The sequence below is a fragment of the Littorina saxatilis genome, linkage group LG3, assembly GCF_037325665.1.
Source record: "Littorina saxatilis isolate snail1 linkage group LG3, US_GU_Lsax_2.0, whole genome shotgun sequence".
Taxonomy (NCBI): domain Eukaryota; kingdom Metazoa; phylum Mollusca; class Gastropoda; order Littorinimorpha; family Littorinidae; genus Littorina; species Littorina saxatilis.
Genome location: NC_090247.1, coordinates 54,639,051 through 54,661,490, shown reverse-complemented (window position 1 = coordinate 54,661,490; position 22,440 = coordinate 54,639,051). Strand labels below are relative to the sequence as shown.

Sequence of the window (22,440 nt, the reverse complement as noted above, 5' to 3'; positions counted from 1 at the left end):
AGGAATTATTTGAAACACCTTTCATATATATATAGTACATGTACACAGGATTTACAGCTGTGAGAAACAAAAGCTCTGTTTTAATGAGAAGCATTTTTAACTTAAAAGTATACCGCACTTGTTTTTGTGTGTGTACTTTTGTACTGCTTTACATTTTATTTGTTTATGGTAATTATCACAATCCATGCATTCAAGTCTGTAAGTGAAATCTTACTCCTCCCCCCAGACATTCTTCATTGCTACAGTACAGCTGTTTTTGCATGGCAAGACATGGTTTGCCTATATTTCAGTCTTTTTTGTGCATTTATAAATTGTTTCTGAAAGACATCTTTATAAAAACAGCTCAATTTTGATCACCTGTGATTTTTTCTTTTTCTTCCAAGGGGTTGGGGAAGCTGAGAATAGAGGAGGCAGATTAATTCATTTTAATTGATTTTTGATTGCTTTAAGTCAGTGATTTCACTGTCAATGTCATGTACCCTTTTTGCAATGAATGGATGATTTTTTAAACAGTAAATTTAAACACGTCATTAAAGCATTTGAAAATAAATGTGACCGTTTTTGTTTATTGCCTGGATGTTATGCCACTTATGGGTTCATGTGTTTGTTTTGTTCTGTTATTTTTGTGGTGATTGTTTAGATATAGCATGGCAATCAGTGTAACTGTTTTTGCTAAACTAGCATTTTTGTGTGAGAGTACAGAAATTTGTTAACAATTTATTTGCATGGGTGGGACTGAACAATGTTATGAATCCTGAAGAATTTTAAGGGGGGGGGGGGCCCAGACGCTGAAGGATTTGTATAATTAACAACCATAAAAACGTCACCACAGACATTACGATCAAGATTTCCGGAATAAACCGGAAGAATCCCACCCATGTATTTGTGACAGGTCGTTTGAAGTAGCTTTTACATGCTTGAAACTGTGCATCTTCTACCTGCACCCAAGAAAATGAAAATTCACGTGACCTAGTCAAACCGCATCACTGTCTGAGATGAGATATGTCCAAAAGTCAATTTGTGCCCAAATATTGGTGTGATCGAGTGACCATTTGTGTTGATGGGTCCACTTTCTTTTTTTTTGCATCACATGGACAGGAGCATGCATGACTACATTGACACTTCAAGCACATCTCGAAAGAAGAATATCTGTATGTGCACTAGCTTCCAGATCAAAGTACAAGCTAAAATTAAAGTAAATGGACAGTCACATGTTGACATGTAGCCGGCACTTGGGATCGATCTGCAACTTTTTACTATTACAAAGACAAATCTGTGCAAATCCTTAGTTTCTCCAGCAAAGTCATGAACTTCACACGTTGGCCACTTCTTCGGCAATGCATCATTTTCATATTTCATAGGAATCCCAGGTGACATCGGCAGGTTGCATGCATGATGATTAATTAGTATACATGTAATTAGTTGATAAAAAAACTGTTTCTTTCTCTGAATTCTTTATCCTACTGGTAACTACTTCATGATTTGGAGTAAACGAGAAAAGATTTTTTTTTTTTTTGCTTAACGCCCAGCCGAAGGGCCATATCAGGGCGGTGCTGCTTTGACATATAACGTGACGAGAAAAGATAATTATGTTGATTTCTAGTTCTGCATACATAATTATGATCTCTGTAGCCTATGACTTTCTTTGCCGCAGTAAGCGCTCTTTTATGCTCATGATGCTGCATGCCTAGGAATATCTTAGCTGATAAGGTAAAAACAAAAAAAGTCTGTTTAGGCAAAAAAAAAAATAGGTCTGTTTACGGTAACATAGGCCAAAAAAATAGGGTCGGTAGGTCGGGATTTTTTTTTCTTTATTTTTTTTCCAAAAAAACATTTTTTAAGCTATTTTGCCAAAAAAGACTTCTTTTTTTATATTTTTTTTCCAAATGCCAAAAAAAACTAGGGTCGCGCGAAAAAATAGGGTCGGTCGGGATACCGTAAACAGACCTATTTTTTTTTTTGGCCTTAGGTAACATAGGCAAAAAAATAGGGTCGGTAGGTCGGGAATTTATTTTTTTTTTTTTTAAAAACAGTTTTAAGTTATTTTGCAAGAAAAGACTTTTTTTTATTCATTTTTTTTCCTCCCCAAATGCCAAAAAAAAAGTCTAGGGTCGCGTAAAAAAAAGAGGGTCGGTCGGGATACCGTAAACAGACTTTTTTTTTTTGGCCTAATGACATTATAATTATTATATGTACGGATAAACAAAAATGCTGCAGCAAAAGTTTTTTCCATGGAATAACTTAATGATGTCATCATCCGCCACAGCATCTGGGTTGGGTTTTTGAGTCACTTGAGAAAAAGTGACTCTATGTAATCGGTCAGTGTTAGTCTGTCCGGCCGTCCGGCCGGCCGGCCGGCCGGCCGTCCGGCCGGCCGTCCGGCCGGCCGTCCGTAGACACCACCTTAACGTTGGACTTTTCTCGGAAACTATCAAAGCGATCGGGCTCATATTTTGTTTAGTCGTGACCTCCAATGACCTCTACACTTTAACGATGGTTTCGTTGACCTTTGACCTTTTTCAAGGTCACAGGTCAGCGTCAAAGGAAAAATTAGACATTTTATATCTTTTCTCGGAAACTATCAAAGCGATCGGGCTCATATTTTGTTTAGTCGTGACCTCCAATGACCTCTACACTTTAACGATGGTTTCGTTGACCTTTGACCTTTTTCAAGGTCACAGGTCAGCGTCAAAGGAAAAATTAGACATTTTATATCTTTGACAAAGTTCATCGGATGTGATTGAAACTTTGTAGGATTATTCTTTACATCAAAGTATTTACATCTGTAGCCTTTTACGAACGTTATCAGAAAAACAAGGGAGATAACTAGCCTTTTCTGTTCGGCAACACACAACTTAACGTTGGGCTTTTCTCGGAAACTATAAAAGTGACCGGGCTCAAATTTTATGTGAACGTGACTCATTGTGTTGTGAATAGCAATTTCTTCCTGTCCATCTGATGCCTCATATAATATTCAGAACTGCGAAAGTGACTCGATCGAGCGTTTGCTCTTCTTGTTTTAAGCAAATATTGCATTTGCATTTGCTGGAAATGGAATAGTGTTTGGAGCTTTTTCTGCAGCAATTTTTGCGTGGAGTTTTTCTTCGGAATAATTTGTTAAAAACCATGCAATGCTCAAAGGAAGCGTTCGTAACCTCCCCCTGCCCAAAATTGAAAATAGCTTTATCAAGTTTACCGGAGTGTTGACCAATCTGAAAGCAGATTCACCTTGACTAGTGTAATTGTGGAGGCTGAGCCGGCGATCGAGTGCAACTTTTGATCAATATGTCATGACTGCAGTATACTTCTAGCACTGTCTGACAAAATGATGACCCTCCAAAATCTATTTCTTGAGTAATTTGTTATCGCATCTGCCCTAAAGGCAGCATGCAACTACTCAACCGCCATTGTTGTGACTTCAAACTGAGAACTTAATTCAGGCAACGAAGTAAAATAATATATTTTGGCACTGGGTTAATTCTGGGTAATTTTGGACGAGTCCATCTTGAGTATTGGGGGAACACACATTCTAATTCTTCAATCACGCAATGAGTGATCGAGTAAAAGATATATAGTAAAAAATATTAAGTTTTCAGCCCGGTAGCTCAGTTGGTAGAGCACTGGACTTGTGATCGAAAGGTCGCAGGTTCGAATTCGGGCCGGGACGGACACGGGTCAACTTTATGTGCAGACCCAGAGACGGAAGCCATGTCCCACCCCCGTGTCATCACAATGGCACGTAAAAGACCTTAATTGGTCATTCTGCCATAAGTGCAGGTGGCTGAATACACCTAAACACGCAGACACCTGGGTAGCGCGACTCCGTTGCTGCTAGCTTTCCACTGGGAGGAAGCGACCCGAATTTCCCAGCGATGGGACAATAAAGTAATGAAAAAAAAATGAAAAAAATGTAAAGCAAGTTTCATTTTCTGCAGCATTCTTTAAGTGTTTCCGCGGAAAAACTGTTTTTCTTTGGAAAATATGATGACAAAAATTTGGTTATTGCACGGGAAAAAAAACATGTTTTTCCGCGGCAATTCTATGTTTCCGTGGAATAACCGAATAATGTCATTATTTGCTAAGGATAGATAGAGCAGGACTGTACGAGTTCCACCAGAACACCAGCTGAACACTGCTGCGTAAGGTGACGTATAACCCTGACCTAGATCAGCAGCAGCACTGCTGTGACGGTTGTGGGAGGTAAACAAAACAATCGCACTGCAACAAAGCGTGCCCTTTGCATGAACGCGCGCCAACTTCGAAAACACCCTCAAAATCGCGAAACCTCTCTGTCACGTGGGCAGTGGCATGATTTTGTCAAGGTAGATCACTCCACCACAGTTCTTCCTGATTTACTCCCTGTCTCTTGTAAGTGCTCAATCCTTTACTTAGTTTTAGTGGTGCTTTTTCATGCAGTCTATCATTGCTATGACACGAGGGTGATGGGGTGCATTCTGTGCATGCAACCATTGAACTGAGCATCGAATGCGCTAAACTTACAAAGGTGGTTGAAGTCGGGAGCCTGAGTTACAAACAAAACACTCATTGTGAGGGGGTCAAGGTGAAGGTTGTGAGAGTGATGAAAACTGTCTCCGGAGTACATGTTTGTGCTGTTACTTTGCAATATTGACGTCTCCACGCGTGTTTTCAGACATCAGGACAATTTCTATTCGATGGGCAGTGTAGCCTTCGTTTGATCTTGTTTTTATTTCGACATATTATGCGAGGCTTGCCTCTTCTGTGGTGTTTTTCCGGCTTCTCCGACTGTTGACAAAGAAATGGTAGCAGACGATACTGCGGAAAAAGGCTCTGCCAGGATGCAACGTGAACGTGGTACACATTACACTCCTTTTTCCTTCACTGACGATTATCACTATCAGGTACGGTGCCAGTTTATCCGAGTTTTTTTTTTAAATGTGTCTAATAATATTCAGGAACAATACTTCAAAGCGCAACGTTTCATTTTCTAAAAGAAAATGCTCAGTTTCAAGGCACATTCATTGTAAATAAACACCCCCCCCCCCCCCCTCTCTCTCTTGCTCTCTCTCTCTCTCTCTCTCTCTCTCTCTCTCTCTCTCTCTCTCTCTCTCTCTCTCTCACTCACTCATTCACACACGCGCGCATGGCAAAGACAACTGTGTACCGCCTAAACTAACTAGATACCTTGGAGCCTAAACTAACTAGATACCTTGGAAATGATTAAGTTCGGACCTTTCGGGGCCTTTCAGTACAGACAGGGACCTATATAGGTCTATGGTACAGAGCACAGGCATGCTTGGTGTCACTGAAGTGACAGTGCCAAATATCACGTATGCTTTGCCATTGTTAATACTAGGCCTATATCTCTGGTTACTAATGTTATCAACTGGTACATGGACATGAAGTAAAATACCAGCATGACCAAGGTGGACAACAACTGTGGTGTACGTGGAGTCAGACAAGATAAGTATATATTATATGGTACCTTGGTACGTTTGTGGTACACAACACTGTACAGTGTTTATGTTCAGAGTAGCTAGGAGAACCCTGACTGTTGGTCCTATAGTTTTACATCGTCATCATTGTTACATTTTCAAGGGGTAGGCAAAGATGCATTTATTGATACTTAATGTGGTATCACAGTCCGTTTGTGTGTGTGCATGTGTGTCTTTCGGGTATAGGAGATGAGGATCGAACTGCATGGCTTCTCCGATAAGCGAAGAAGACGACGTCCTAGCTTTGGGAGTATAGACAGATCTAGATGAGCACAGGAACATGTACAGGTAACGTCATCAAATCTAGTTTTATTGTCACGCGTTTGCCAAGATCAGCAGTCTTGGTGGGAGCAAAACAACATATAAATGCATTTGGAATATTGGAGACAAAAGTTAGTCAAAGGTGATGCAATATCTACACGTACACATACAGGTCTTCGCTACACGTTCGATCATCTAGAACAGTTAATACTGTATTGTTTCTGGAGGATGTGCATACATGTTGCATACATGTTCTTTTTCTGCCAATGGTGGCAGAGTTATGAAATTCAGGCTCAACAAATTATTCTTGTGATCAAAAGAGAGCACAATTTTGCATTCATTTTTTCCCAAAACATTTTCAGGATGGTGATGTACACTAATTCAGGTAACTTTAAGCTCTTATTTTTACAATTTCATGAGCACAACATGCACGCTTGCTGACTAAACTTAAAGTTAAGGGCTATGATCAAACAGATCTCTTAACCGACAATCATGACATGATATATTGTAAAGACCTGTGAGTTAAAGCATACCTGTCTGTTTATTTAATTTGAGAGGATATATACATCTATTCTAAACCTCATCCTCTCCCTCAACAACTCTGCCTCTACCCCTTTCCCCTCCAGTACACCCCAGCATGTTGTAAGAGGCGACTAACGGATTCTGTTTCTCCTTTTACCCTTGTTAAGTGTTTCTTGTATAGAATATAGTCAATTTTTGTAAAGATTTTAGTCAAGCAGTATAAGAAATGTTAAGTCCTTTGTACTGGAAACTTGCATTCTCCCAGTAAGGTAATAAAAATTATATTGTACTACGTTGCAAGCCCCTGGAGCAATTTTTTTTATTAGTGCTTTTGTGAACAAGAAACAATTAACAAGTGGCTCTATCCAGGCCTCTGTCCCATCTCCCCCCCTTTCCCCGTCGCGATATAACCATCGTGGTTGAAAACGACGTTAAACACCAAATAAAGAAAGAAAGAACAGTAATGTACTGTGTACTCACTTCCCACTTGCCATGCACTCGGACACATGTTTATGCACTCACTGTAAAACGATCTTGTTGTTTAATATGTTGGGAAAGGAAGGCGGTTCTTCAGATTGATTTCCCAGTTGTAATGTGTAAAGCTTTTGTGCGTTGCCGTGTGTGCACCATTGAAAAACTTTGAACAGTTTGAGGACTTCGATGCATAATACATGTAGATATCTGTGTATAGGAGGTGGCAGGCCCTTTTTTCCCCCACCACCCTTCATACTCATAGCCTCATCCTTTTTACATTTAGTCAAGTTTTGACTAAATGGTTTAACGTAGAGGGGGGAGTCGAGACGAGGGTTTGGTGTGTGTGTGTGTAGAGCGATTTAGAGAAAACTACTAGACCGATCTTCATGAAATTTGACATGAGAGTTCCTGGGTATGAAATCCCCAGACGTTTTTTTCATTTTTTCGATAAATGTCTTTGATGACGTCATATCCGGCTTTTCGTGAAAGTTGAGGCGGCACTGTCACGCTCTCATTTTTCAACCAAATTGGTTGAAATTTTGGTCAAGCAATCTTCGACGAAGGCCGGACTTCGGTATTGCATTTCAGCATGGAGGCTTACAAATTAATTATTCACTTTGGTCATTAAAAATCTGAAAATTGTAATTAAAATTATTTTTTTATAAAACGATCCAAAATTACTTTTATTTTATTCTTTATCGTGTTCTGATTCCAAAAACATATAAATATGTTATACATGTATTCGGATTAAAAACAAGCTCTGAAAATTAAAAAAATAAACATTATGATTAAAATTAAATTTTCGAAATTGTTTTAAAAACTTATTCCTTGTTGGTTCCTGATTCCAAAAACATAGATATGATATGTTTGGATTAAAAACACGCTCAGAAAGTTAAAACGAAGAGAGGTACAGTAAAGCGTGCTATGAAGCACAGCGCAACCGCGCCAAATAGGCTCGTGAAAGTTTCATTCTGTAAGTTCCACAGCTTGACTAAATGTAGGCCTAGTAATTTCGCCTTACGCGACTTGTTTTATTTCCCATCCCCTGTGTCCTTTCGTTTTACCTGCACCTACTGTAAATTGTAATTGATCTGTCTCCCGTGACACTGGCAGTGGCAGTGTTTGAGTAGTCCCACTCAGGAACTATAGGGGTTATAATTGATGCCCAAAAGCACCTGTTTTCTTATCACATATTACCCTTGTCAAGTTAATAATCTTACCCCCCCCCCCCCCCTCCATCTCTCCCTCTCTATTCTATATATCTTTTTCTCCCTCCCCTCTCTCCCTCATCCTCTCTTTTTCAGAGTCTCTTGTCCTCATAAAAAGGATCTTGACATATATATATGTACCAAATGAACAGGTCTGCATGCATGACCCAGTGTGCACCGTGCAGTGTCACAAACCTAACATTTAATTGGTGCAGACAAGCAAGACCGCTTGCCTTTTTCTCACCCCATCCTTGCTCTGTTAGTGCAGAATGAACAGGTCTACATGACCCAATGTGCACCATGCAGTTTCTTTGAGCCATTTGGTGCAGTGGTGCAAAAAGCGGGACCGCTGGCCCTTTTTCTCACCCCACCCTTTACTGTTAGTGCAGGGGATCTCTCTCTCTCTCTCTCTCTCTCTCTCTCTCTCTCTCTCTCTCACTCTCTCTCTGTATCCCTTTCTCTCTCTCTTTCTTACTCTCTCTCTCTCTCTCGTTGTATAAATAAATCTTTGCAATTTGTAATTTTTGATAGGTTGGTAAGTCCCCCAAAATGTGTTTGTTCACATACTTCGACAGCTATTCTGAATCTCGGTGTTGCCTAAAATGAGATTTAGTGGTGTGTAAGCATCCAGCATGATCTGGTGTGCATGCACCTATATAATATATATATAGAACCTTGAACTTGAACAAGTTGAAGGCTTGAGGCACACTGCACTGGTGAAGGGTCGAGGAGTAAAAAAAGCTGTTTTGCAAAGAAGATTCGAAAAGGAAAACAAACTCTGAAAATGTGAAACTGTTGACAGTCCAGTGACTGTTGTGAGGAAAAGTGAATACTATGTACATGTATGTAATTCGAAGATTTGAATGTAGAAGATGCATGCTCTTGTGGTGAAGAGAAGTGGGTGTAATGGTAGTGCAGAATGCATCAGTGAAAGTGTGTGAGGGGGTGGGTGTATGACTGTCAGTAGTCAATTGACCTTGTCCTAAAAGTGTGTCTAGCAAGCAGAACACAGTAAGAGGTGTGACGTACACAGCATGTGTTAACAAGGAATACATACGTGTGTGTATGCGCATGCATGGTAGGGTGATGATCTTGTGATAGTACAGTCAGGGTTATCAGCTTTACCAAGGAACTAGCATGTATACAGCACACGTTTTGCCTGTGGGGCCAATGCCCTCGGTGGCAGTCACCCCTGACCTTTTCGTGCTCTGTGAGTTAAAGGGGCCTTGTTAGTATCAAAAGTCTGATCTTCAATGTGATTGAATATAAAACAGATATCTTACCCGAGCCGCAGCTTGTAGCGGTTGCAAGACCTGCAATTAACCCACGTTGTGAAAAGAGACGCTCAGTGATCACTATAGCTTTTATAGGTGGGTTGGTTCAGGGTTTTCCCAAATCGACCACATTAATGTGACTGAGAAGAGAAGTGGTTGGTAGGGTGATGATCTTGTGATAGTACAGTCAGGGTTATCAGCTTTACCAAGGAACTAGCATGTATACAGCACACATTTTGCCTGTGGGGTCAATATCATCCCTGACCTTTTCGTGCTCTGTGAGTTAAAGGGGCCTTGACATCAGGACTGCAGGAGATAAGCAAAAGTTAACAATAACAGGGCTGCCTTGTTGGATAGAGATCTCAATGTGTGTACACGCTTTTATACCCCTCATTGATACACTGTGTATAACAATCTTGGGCATTCATGAATTAAGATGTGCGGCTCACTGATTTTCTGTTCATATTTAAACTTGTAAATTTACTTCCGTATAAAGATTCTTTCCCATTCCCGTGTGTTTCTTGTCATATGCCTTTATTTATATTGCCTTTCAGTATAAATGTATTTTTGTCATGAATCAATTGCATTTTGAAGACATTTGACATTGGCTAACTCTGTCGCATTGATCAAGATTGATCAAAAATAAATAAATACGTTTGTTAAAAAAAAGTTTCATTCATTAAATGTGATCATGAAACAAGCGCACGTTTTAAGACCTCCAAAAATCTATGAAAACCGGGCCTTGAATAGGAGGGAGTCTTAGATTGGAGGTAAATTTACAGAGGTTATGAAGAGAAACAATGAAAAATCAAGGTCTTAAATTGAGGGGTCTTAAAAGGGGGTTCCACTGTATTGATGGTTGCTGAGTGTGTTCCTTTAAATGTTACAGTAGATAATTGTGAGGCCTTGATCGAGGTGTGCCGGGTATTGCCCAAACAATCATCAGGCTGCCCTGACCTTGCCCTGAGAGCTGCCTCGCTAGTGCAACTCTAGGACATTGTCCTGAAACTACAACAGAACATATGCTGACTCTGTGAAACCTTGACATTATAATGACAATGGGAGGGGGTGGGGGGGGGGGGTGTGGGTGAGAGAGAGAGAGAGGGGGAGGCCTACCAAATGCCCTGGGTTATTAAAAGACACTGATATAATGCTCCACAGTATGGCTTTGTGCTCTGTTTCCTGTGAGAGTATGTTGTGTGTGCCTGGTTTTGTCAGACAGAAAGTGTAGTAAGTATCCTTGATACATTTTTACAAGCTTTTCAGTTGGAAGCATTGATTTCAGCGAGATACCAAGCGTCTCTGTAAGTTGGCATTGCATTTTTGTGTTCTGCTTCGATCTAATAGAACTTTATAGGGCCTTGTTTTTTTCAAGAAATGATATAGTAGGCTGCATGTCCAACAAAAGTGCTATATTTTTTTGTTTTTCCTCAACATTGTACTGTTGGTAGATATTTTGTGTGTATATATGTTGATGTTTTTTTATTGTTGTTTTTTGGTTTGTTTGATTTTGTTTTACTTTTTTGCCTCTGGTAAGTTGACAGAAACTTGAAGAGAAGTACATTCACACTGACTGTACAGGCATGGGAATTGTCCGCCAAAAGGCAAATTTCCGCCGAAATATTTGTTTGTTCCGCCGAAAAAGCAGAAGTGTCCGCCGAAAAAAATAATAGGGGAGGCAAAAATAGTTTTAAAAACTGAATTTAATGGCTAACCTGGAGCTCAGATGACACCAAATTGCACCATTTGGGTTCTTTGGAGAGAAACCCTAGTGAGGCAAGGCGATTCGCACCGTCGACTTAGCTATTACTTACAGATTTTCAGCCTTTTTTGCTTCTTTCAATTCCCATGCCTGCTGTAGTCACATGTAACTATTCTATGCTGGTAGTTTATAATTCAGTCACATCAAACAGCTAGTATTAATTTGCACGACCTTGTATTGGATTATTATTATTAAGCTAGCTAGCCTGTCAAATGGGCTAATTAGCTCATTCACCCAGAACAGGCGACATTACTTATTTTATTTTATTTTGCCATTCAAAAATTATTGGAATAAGCACATTTAGAGGGACATAACAGTTTTGAATAATGCAATTGCAAATCTGAGTGCGAAATCAAACATGGCACTTTTTTCTTTTTTTCTCTCTCATAAATCTGGGTTCTTATTTACTTAACTTTATATTTTTGATTGGGCATATGATGCTATCCTCTTTTTTTTTATAAGATCAAACGTTTTCGGGCCTGTCCATTTAGCATTTGCGCTGCATGACATCACACTTTTTTTCAATGAGGACACCCCATTTTTTCAGCCATATATACTTTCTGTTTTGTTTTATCATGGTCAACAGCTGATTGCTAAGGCATAGTATTAGTAATGGTTTTAGGTTGCTGTTTTTCTGCCCTTTGAATTTGTATAAACTCATGCACCTCTCTCTCTCTTTTTGTTGTTGCAGGTGCAGTGTATCTCTCTCTCTCTCTCTGTCTGTCTCATCTATCTATCTCACATACACACACACACTCACACTCACACACACACTCACACTAACACACACGTGCACTGCACACATATGACTCTTTATGAGCTAAGTGTGCATTCATTTTCCCCCCTGTTGAAATGTTGAAGGTTTTGTAATGTTGCAGGTGCAGTGAATCGCTACATGATATGGGATATCACATGTGTGAATTCATCTTTCCCTGTCATGTTACAGGTGCAATTAATAATTAATTTGTCCCTCCTTTTGTCATGCTGAACTGTGAGTGAAGATATGGGATATTAAACCTCATTCATCTTCCCTTGTCATGTTGCAGGTGCAGTGAATGATATCATGGGCTAAGCTTGCAGTGCAGGGCGTGCTGAGAATCGCTTTCACCATGCTGTCCAGCTTCGCGGAGGTCACCTACTCCTACGCCTACTCCCTCTTCCTCTACTTCCGCACAGTGTGGCCGCTGTCGCTCGTCTACGGCCAACCCCTGCAACCCCCCTCGCCCCGCACGCAGACAGACGTCGAGGATGTGATCACAAGACTCAAACAGGACTGGGACAAGGAGGAGAAGGGGGACGCTATAATGCCCTTGCTGGATCTTATCCCGTCCGACGAAGACGTCTTGTCCGTCACTGACGCCGAGGATGGTTTCGACGTCCTGCAGCACGCTGTAATGGCTGACTGCAAAGACGTGGTGATGCGTCTGCTGCGCTGCGGCTGCTGTCCCAATCGATACCACTGCAGCCCCCCTCTGCACCTGGCCGCGTACCTGGGGAGAACCAACCTTCTGAAGATGCTGCTGGTGGAGGGGGCTGACCCGAAGGCCAAGAGGGGGGTGTGTTTTCCTGACCCTCACCTTCCTGTGGGCAGTGAGGTGGCCTACTTTGGCTTCTCCCAGCAGCAGGTGTACCACTGCTCTCGCCCCTCCCACGCCCTCACCCCCATGCAGTGCGCCATCAAACGGTCCAACCTCCCCTGCATCCATGCCCTCACTGACGCTCTGCTGAAGAAGAAAGCGAAGAAGCGGCCGGTTTCCGCTTTCAACCCCCTGGAGCACCTCCAGTACGCCTGCAAGGAAGGTGCAGCAGCATGCATCCAGCATTTTGTCGACCGCTTCCCAGAATGCATCAACAAGTATGGCCCTGATGGTGACACCCCTTTGCTGACAGCTGTACCGTGGGGAGAGGAGTGCGTCAAGATTTTAGTCAACAACGGAGCAGACGTGCATCTCCTGTCGAGGGGTATCGGTGAGACGGCTCTGCATCGCCTGTACCGGATGAACATTGACGGCCTGTTCACCATCTACGACACGACACGCTACTTGCTGTCGACAGGCATTGAGCAAGACATTAACGCCCTGACTGACCTGGGCGAGACGCCCCTGCACATGTTGGTGTCCCACGTGTCGTACGCTGGGGGGAACTACGTGGACCCGAGTCGGCACCATCTGACCAGAGCTGAGCTGCAGGGTGACTATCAGACACAGGTAAGGGATGGTTTGTAGTACAGTGGAACTTCTTTTTACAACCTTCAAAAATCTAAGAAAGTGAGGTCTTAAAAAGGACAGAGTCTTAACTTACTTACTTACTGCCTTTCACGCCTGGTGGCGTGTAGGGCAGCGACAAAGGACCACAGAGTCTTAAAATGGAGGTAAATTTACAGAGGCTATGAACAAATCATTTGAGAAAGGAGCCGGTATTAAAAAGGAGTAAATCTTAAATTGGGGGTTCTTAAAGGGCGGGGGGGGGGGGGGGGTCACTGTTGTACAGTCATACCTGCAAATTGTAAAGCCCGTTTGATGAGACTGAGAGGACTACCTCCCTTGAAAGGACAACTTCTCTTGTCCCTTTGTCTATTATCTCTATCAAAATAGTATTCAAGGCATAATATTTTCTTTCATTTTAGAGTGATATGCTGGCATCGTTTTTACGTTTGATTCATGGATCAGATATCAAAGGCTATGTTTGTGCTGACAGGCATCACTACATGTGTGCGCTTTGTACGGTTGTTGATGTGCATTGCTACTAATGTGCCTGCATTGTGCAAGTGTTGATGTACCTTGCTATATATGTGTTTGCATGCTTTAATGTGCAGGTGTTGATGGCAATCGAGGAGCTGCTGCAGTTCAATGCCGACCCCTTGATGCTGAACGGTCCGGGCCTGCAGCCGCTGAGTCGCATGCTGCACATCGCACTCAAGGCCTGCCACCAGGGGGAGCCCTGTCCCTGCGTGCGCACGTCGCAGCCAGACATGTTCATCGTGGAGTACCAGAACGACTACGCCACACTGGCCCACGCCATGGAGGTTCTTCTGGAGCATGAAGCGCCTGTGGACTTCACTTGTGCTGTGGGTCACACGCCGCTCGTGCTCCTCGTGCAGTGCTTTCAGTACGACAGTGTCCCCAGGCTTGTTGCTCAGGCCAAGGACGCTCTCAAGGCCGTGGAGACGTTGGTGCACTACGGGGCAAATGTCAACTTCACAGACTCCTTCCAGGGCACGGCAGCAACCTTGGTGGCTATGGTTTGTCGACGCTGCTTCAGCGAACACACTGTGCGATCAGACCCGGTCTTGCAGGCTTCTTTCGCCCAGTTCACCAATGACTTGCTGAGGTTGTTGCTCTCCAACGGCCTTGATCCTAACCACAAAACGCAGCGCAGCAGTCCCTTTCTTCGCGGGGGCACAGGGAACGCTTTGATTGAGTTTGTGCGCCTGTCAGAGCTTGCCACCACCTGCGCTGAGTTCAGCTTGGTCTACAACTGGCTCCTCACGCTCCTGCAGTGGGGGGCTGACCCTGACCTTGAACCCTACCAGTCTGAGCCCATCATCTGCCATTCCCAGAGTTCCATTTTCCTCAAGAAGCAGGGAACACAACCAGTCAGCTTGTACCTGCAAAAGGCGAGGGAGCGACAGAGCTCCCCGTCGACCTCTACAGAAAACATTGCCAAAGGAACTCGCGCGATGTTGCAGCTGTTCTACAACGCGATGGACCACAAGGCGCTGTATGACTGCCTGCAATCTGCCCGAGGGATGGCGGGATTCCACGTCCTAGACGCCCACTCTTTGCTGTACCCCCACACTGACAGTTTTATCTCGACTGTACACTCTATGACTGAAACACCGCGCTCGTTGAAACAGATTGCGAGAGTGTCGGTGTACAAAGCATTGAACAGACGCGTTGCGGAAAGAGTGGACACCCTGCCACTGCCTTGGGCAGTCAAACAGTATCTGCTGGATTTTTCCTAATTTGTGTGAGCTAGGGTTTGGTTGGTTGAGCCACCATTTTTGCTTTTCGTTCTTATGTAACTTATTTGGATTTTAAGTTTGTGTGGAGTTTGTGTTCCTAGGTGTATTTGTGTGCAGATTTTGTGTTCTTGAGTGTTGATGTTTGCGGATTCTGTGCTCTTGATTCTTGTTGTTGGAGTGTTCATTACGATTTTGTTGTAAAGTCATGAATTTACTGCCACTGAGGGCTAGTCAAGTGTCAGGGCTTCAAACAGAAAACTACATAGCCATGTAATGTTAATTGTGCCTGATTTTTTTCCTCAGTGCAGACACAGCCATTGTTTTATGAGACAGAATTTTCCAATCACGAAGATACATCTTTGAAGAGATGGATGACTAATCCTTTAGAGTTTGATGCTTTGACATTGTTGAAACTATTTTGAATAAAAACATTAGCTTCAAAGTGCAAGGTCAGTTGGTCAAATTGGTGAATTATATTGACCCCCGTCAAATAATGTTGTGCTTAACCAAGTAGTTCACTAAGTAATGTTTTGCTTAACTAAGTAATTCACTAAGTAATATTTTGCTTAACTAAGTAATTCACTAAGTAATGTTTTGCTTAACTAAGTAATTCACTAAGTAATGTTTTGCTTAACAATGAATCTATATATATACTCCCCCGCGGGTTAGTGGGAAGAATTTACCCGATGCTCCCCAGCATGTCGTAAGAGGCGACTAACGGATTCTGTTTCTTTTTTTACCATTGTTAAGTGTTTCTTGTATAGAATATAGTCAACTTTTGTAAAGATTTTAGTCAAGCAGTATGTAAGAAATGTTAAGTCCTTTGTACTGGAAACTTGCATTCTCCCAGTAAGGTAATATATTGTCAGACCTGTTTACCAGTACGATTTAGGCGTATTTTGTACGCCAAATTATTATCAGTACGCAAATACGCGACACACGCACAAAATACGCATAAGAAAAAGTCTAGAATACGTTTTCCGGTGTTGGTGTGCTGTTTACGGAATGGTACAACCGATACCGGTTTCGGTCGAAGGGAGATAACCATGACAGCGAGTCTTCAGCTCTGGAAACCTTGTTCAGTTGTTGGCACGTGCGATCGTCTGGACAATCGTGACAAAACTTGATGAAGCGGAAAAATGTGCCAGTTTTGGATGACTGTACCAAGTCTAAAAAGCAGAAGCAGCAGATTTTCTTGGAGAAATATAAGAAAGAGCCAGGAATTGTGGAGTCTACTATGGGAAAAAGTCATGCACACTGCAAGTATTGTAAATCAGATTTCTCCGTTGCCCATGCTGGGAAATATGACATCGAACGACACTGCAGTTCTAAAACTCACCTGGACAAGGTTGCTGCAAAGAAATCCGCTGAAAGCTGCCAAGGAATTATGAAGTTCATTCCCGCAAAGCAAATCCTGCCAGAAGAAAAGGCTGTAGTCCGCGCTGAGATGATTGTAAAAATGAACTTGCCACTGTCAACCGCAGATGTTATTTCACGAACTTCATCTTTTCATTATCAATCTGTTTGGAAGACACTGGTTATAATGCTATAAACTGACAGGTAAATACAATTGTTTTATTCCTGTTGTATTGGAAGGAGTTAAATTCTGAAGGTGTTCACAAGACATGCTATTCTTACACAAACACGTTTGCACCCACGCCTACATGTTTCCTAGCCCATATGGCTTTGCTTGCAAGTACACCAACTGTTTGAAAAATACACTCAACTTTTTGGGAAAGTACTCTTGCCTCGGGTTTAGGGTAAACAGGTCTGTATTGTACTACGTTGCAAGCCCCTGGAGCAAATTTTTGATTAGGCCACAAAAAAAAATAGGTCTGTTTACGGTAACATAGGCCAAAAAAATAGGGTCGGTAGGTCGGGATTTTTTTTTTTTTTTTTTTTTTTTTTTTTTTTCCAAAAAACCATATTTTTACGTTATTTTGCCAAAAAAAACAAGACTTTTTTTTTTTTTTTCCCAAATGCCAAAAAAAAGTCTAGGGTCGCGCGAAAAAACTAGGGTCGGTCGGGTTACCGTAAACAGACCTATTTTTTTTTTTGGCCTTAGTGCTTTTGTGAACAAGAAACAATTGACAAGTGGCTCTATCCCATCTCCCCCCCTTTCCCCGTCGCGATATAACCTTCGTGGTTGAAAACGTTAAACACCAAATAAAGAAAGAAAGAAATAAAGAATCTATATTTTGTGAGTTGAACGGTGCTGCTTCGTTATGGGCAGAATATACCTGCGCAGTTTCAGCGGCACAGACGACGCACGGCCTATTATTTATGCCGCGATAGGGATTATGACAAGTACTTGGCCTGTTTTCCTTTCATGCAACGTGTAGCGGGCTTGGATGAGCTGCAGTGCGTCGTTGGTCCTGCTGAAGTTACATATGTGAGCCCCTTACACACACACACACACACTCACACGCATGAATGTGTGCAAGTTTAAACTGTTCAGCACGACTGTAATTAATGTCATATATATGTCCCATAGCAATTGTTCTACTTTTGTGTTACTTTAAAGTTATTCGTTCAGGAATGAACTGAAGTGAGTTGTGAACTGTGGTGTAGAGTTGGCATCACGGCTCTTTTCCTGAACAGACTGCAGTTTTTTCTGTGTTTGTGTGTGGAGGTGGTTTTCTTCTCTCTTTTTTTTTTTAAATCATTGATATGATTAGGAAATGGTTGTTTCTTTTCCGTTAGTTGTCAAATTTTGTCAGATGCTGGTATTAATTATTTTCTGGATGTTTTTCATTTTCCAAATGTCGAGAAAAGCTTTGCTGCTTTTACCTCTGTTGGTTCATTAATTGTATCAATGAAGCAAAGCACATGTATATATGTACCATTTTCCTGGTCATATGGGTATTTTGGACCTTGCTTGTGATGTCTTATTCGCTCAGTTTAAACCAAATTGTTATTGGTTTATTTGTCCGTTATGAACTCAAGTCCCCTTTTGTTCACTGATTTCTGTACATGTGCAACATTTATGTGCACTGCATCCTATTTTTGAGCTTTAAGTTTACTGGTGTGATGCTTGCTTTGGTTAATAATTATATATCCCCCCGCGGGTTCGGGGGAAGAATTTACCCCATGCTGGGGAGCATGTCGTAAGAGGCGACTAACGGATTCTGTTTCTCCTTTTACCCTTGTTAAGTGTTTCTTGTATAGAATATAGTCAATGTTTGTAAAGATTTTAGTCAAGCAGTATGTAAGAAATGTCAAGTCCTTTGTACTGGAAACTTGCATTCTCCCAGTAAGGTCATATATATTGTACTACGTTGCAAGCCCCTGGAGCAATTTTTTGGTTTGTGCTTTTGTGAACAAGAAACAATTGACAAGTGGCTCTATCCCATCTCCCCCCTTTCCCCGTCACGATATAACCTTCGTGGTTGAAAACGACGTTAAACACCAAATAAAGAAAGAAAGAAAGAAAGATAGTCAAGCAGTATGTTTATGTTAAAGTCCTTTGTACTGGAAACTTGCATTCTCCCAGTAAGGTAATATATTGTACTACGTTGCAAGCCCCTGGAGCAAATTTTTGATTAGTGCTTTTGTGAACAAGAAACAATTGACAAGTGGCTCTATCCCATCTCCCCCCTTTCCCCGTCACGATATAACCTTCGTGGTTGAAAACGACGTTAAACACCAAATAAAGAAAGAAAGGTTTATTGTACATGTAGAGCATTTTCAGTATTATGGATATTTTAGTGGGTTTTTTTCCGGCTAATCCTGCACTGTGTCTCTTAATATGAGCACAGAAGATTAAACAAACAAGCATTTACACATGACCTTATGTTCAAATGTTAGCAGCTAGCCTTGTGAAACCCCATGTGATGATTTTAGCACAGAAGGAGCAAGAATATGCATGTTGGTGTTTCTGTCTCTGTCTCTACCTCTGTCTCACACACACACACACACACACACACACACACACACACACACACACACACACACACACACACACACACACACACACACACCCATCACGCATCCCTGAAAAGGGAGTCTGGCTGCCTAAATGGCTTGGAATAACCGGTCATACATTGAAAAACATGCTTGTGCAAAACACGATTGTACATGGGCGATGCCTCCCATGAACATAATAGAAGAGTCCACATATCATCGGCAATTATTTGCCTCATTTTTGACTCGCATGCGAAGCAAAAGTGAGTCTATGTACTCACCCGAGTCGTCCGTCCGTCCGTTCGTCCGTCCGGAAAACTTTAACGTTGGATATTTCTTGGACACTATTCAGTCTATCAGTACCAAATTTGGCAAGATGGTGTATGATGACAAGGCCCCAAAAAACATACATAGCATCTTGACCTTGCTTCCAGGTCAAGGTCGCAGGGGCCATAAATGTTGCCTAAAAAACAGCTATTTTTCCCATTTTCTCTGAAGTTTTTGAGATTTAATACCTCACCTATATATATGATATAAAAATTAGGGCAAAGTAAGCCCCATCTTTTGATACCAGTTTGGTTTACCTTGCTTCATGGTCAAGGTCACAGGAGCTCTTCAAAGTTGGATTGTATACATATTTTGAAGTGACCTTGACCCTGAACTATGGAAGATAACTGTTTCAAACTTAAAAATTATGTGGGGCACATGTTATGCTTTCATCATGAGACACATTTGGTCACATATGGTCAAGGTCAAGGTCACTTTGACCCTTATGAAATGTGACCAAAATAAGGTAGTGAACCACTAAAAGTGACCATATCTCATGGTAGAAAGAGCCAATAAGCACCATTGTAATTCCTATGTCTTGAATTAAGAGCTTTGTGTTGGATGACCTTGACCTTGGGTCAAGGTCATGTATTTTGGTAGGAAAAATGTGTAAAGCAGTTCTTAGTGTATGATGTCATTGCTAGGTTTAGCTGAAGGTCAAGGTCATGTAAAGGTCAAGCATGTGAGTCGTATGGGCTTTGCCCTTCTTGTTTTCCAAGGGGCTCAACTCTTGCGCAGCCAATGAAAACCCAACAAAGCTATTTTTGAACATTGTCGATTTGCAAGTGCCTTATATTGTTACATAGTACTTGTAGCTAAATTTGTATAATAATATCTGGTATCTGTCCCTGCATGTGGAGAAAACAAATTACAGATTCAATAAAAGATACCTGATAAATGGTTTCTATTTTCTGAACTTCTCTTCAATTGATTCTCTTGATTCAGGTATGTTTGGTGTTACCTCCTATCAGAAATTGGGTACATTCTTTGTGTTGACTGAAACTTGCTGTTAATTTTTGATGCTGCACATTTTCATTGGTGAGATAAGCACAAGAGACATGTGCACTCTTGTACATGCATGTGTGTGAGACATGTGCACTCTTGTACATGCATGTGTGTGAGACATGTGCACTCTTGTACATGTATGCATGTGAGTGAGACATACTGTGCACTCTTGTACATGCATGTGTGTGCACATGTGTGTGTCCCCTGAAAAAGAGACACTGTAACTTATTGAATACTTGGAACTTCTAAAGACAGAACTTCTTTCTTAATTTATCCTTCTCTTTTTCTTATATATATATATATACTAGATGATTACCCGCTTCGCCGGGAAGAAGTAGAGCCGAATACCAGGCTGCGCCTGGGACCGGGTGTACGCCGGCTTCGCCGGCGCACGAAGGAAAGGAGATAAACGCGCAAAACACTGGAGACCTTCTAAAAATAGTAACGTGCAGTGACCTTCTAAAAATAGTAACGTAGTAACGGGAATATGGATTGACGCCACACGGAGGAAGGGAGATAATCGCGGCTGAAAACACTGGAGAAGATAAGGAAGAGTTACTGGTAGTGGATCCCGACAACAACAAAAAACAAAAAACAAAAATCGGTTCAGCGCGCACAGCGCTGCGCGCTGAGAGCACGTGTTGAAATATCTCATCGATGAGGTTGTGTCCGGGGTGTAGCTGAATACGGTGTCCAAATTTGAAAAAGATCCACCGAGAACTTTGGCCGTGCATCGCGAACAGACAGACAGACAGACACTAGTCGTATATATATATATATATTTGTAATCCACTCTAAGCGTCACTTTTTAAAATGAAGTTGTATCATGTCAATATTCGGTAAAATACTTTGATGATAGATTTTCTACCCCCCACGGGTTAGGGGGAAGAATTTACCCGATGCTCCCCAGCATGTCGTAAGAGGCGACTAACGGATTCTGTTTCTCCTTTTACCCTTGTTAAGTGTTTCTTGTATAGAATATAGTCAATGTTTGTAAAGATTTAAGTCAAGCAGTAGGCCCTGTGTGTAAGAAATGTTAAGTCCTTTGTACTGGAAACTTTATTGCATTCTCCCAGTAAGGTAATATATTATACTACGTTGCAAGCCCCTGGAGCAATTTTTTGATTAGTGCTTTTGTGAACAAGAAACAATTAACAAGTGGCTCTATCCCATCTCCCCCCCTTTCCCCGTCGCGATATAACCTTCGTGGTTAAAAACGACGTTAAACACCAAATAAAGAAAGAAAGATAGATTTTCTTCTTATCGTATTTTTTTCCCTCTAGCATGTGAAGGAGCGTACAGAACCTGAACAGGTTCACAGCAGTGCTAGATTCAAGTTGCAAACATCTCCTCTTCAGCACACATACAGTTTGCAGAATTTTCCATAGTTATTCGTAATTTTGTTGTCGAAGGATTGAGATTCTGCACGCCTGTTTTCTAGGTTGTTTTTTTTCTTCTTTTTTTTTTTTTTTTCTGATACACAGCTTGTGTCTAACCTCTGAAATATGTATATTGATGATTACAGCAGTATTTTGCATCTGCGATTGCTTGTTAGTTTGAAAAGATGTATTTTTGTCTCACACTCGATAAAAATGTTCTAAAACAATAAAATGTAGAAAACTGATAAACATTGAGTTGACTTTCAGCTCGCTTGTGTGTGTAGGCGTCTGTGTCTCTGTTGCTCATATGAAAGAGATGGGCATTTGTTACAATAGTGTTTTGTGTGCGAGAGAGAGGAGAGAGAGAGAGTCAATATACACCAGTTTTGAGACAGCAGTTACACAAGATAAGTTGGATCAATATTTTTGGTGAAGAACATTTTTCATTTGTTTAGTAGCTTTCTAGGCCTTACTTACGATAAGCTGTTTACACTCTGTTCCAGACTTAAATTGTGTGCCCTCTCCTGTTAATAGCGATGTTGCAGAAGCATCTTGCTGGAATACGAAGAATGTCTTTCAAGGGAAACAACTGATCAGGGTGGTGTAAGTGAGCGTGAACGTGCTTACCTCCCTTACACCGATGTAGGGCATTGATAAAACAAATAATCAGAGGTGTGCAGTGTGAGAGCGTCGGTTTTAGTATAATGGGTGGTGCGTGGTGGCCGCATGCGTGCGCGTGAGAGTGTACGCGTGAAAGATAGAGAGAAAAGTAATATTATTGATGGATAAGGTTGTAACCGTAGATAAAGAGTTTATGCTAATTATCTTGTAACAACTTGATCTCCAACAGAAACATTAATATTAGTCATTAACCACCCGCATGAACA

The 22,440-nt window shown here is 41.6% G+C and overlaps 1 protein-coding gene and 1 long non-coding RNA gene across 2 annotated transcripts in view; both read left to right on the top strand.

Moving 5' to 3' along the window:
* The window catches only part of LOC138962694 (uncharacterized), a 56,467-nt gene extending 34,665 nt beyond the window's left edge, over nucleotides 1–21,802 (top strand). The window contains exon 2 of the long non-coding RNA XR_011454578.1: nucleotides 19,814–21,802. This is a non-coding gene — a long non-coding RNA (uncharacterized lncRNA). The remainder of the gene's footprint in view (nucleotides 1–19,813) is intronic.
* LOC138962693 (serine/threonine-protein phosphatase 6 regulatory ankyrin repeat subunit B-like) lies at nucleotides 4,588–16,065 on the top strand. Its single transcript, XM_070334618.1, has 3 exons — nucleotides 4,588–4,880; nucleotides 12,022–13,182; nucleotides 13,791–16,065. The coding sequence occupies exons 2-3, from the start codon at nucleotides 12,031–12,033 to the stop codon at nucleotides 14,937–14,939; spliced, it is 2,301 nt and encodes a 766-aa protein (XP_070190719.1). The 5' UTR covers nucleotides 4,588–4,880; nucleotides 12,022–12,030; the 3' UTR covers nucleotides 14,940–16,065.
* Nucleotides 21,803–22,440: the final 638 nt, after the last annotated feature.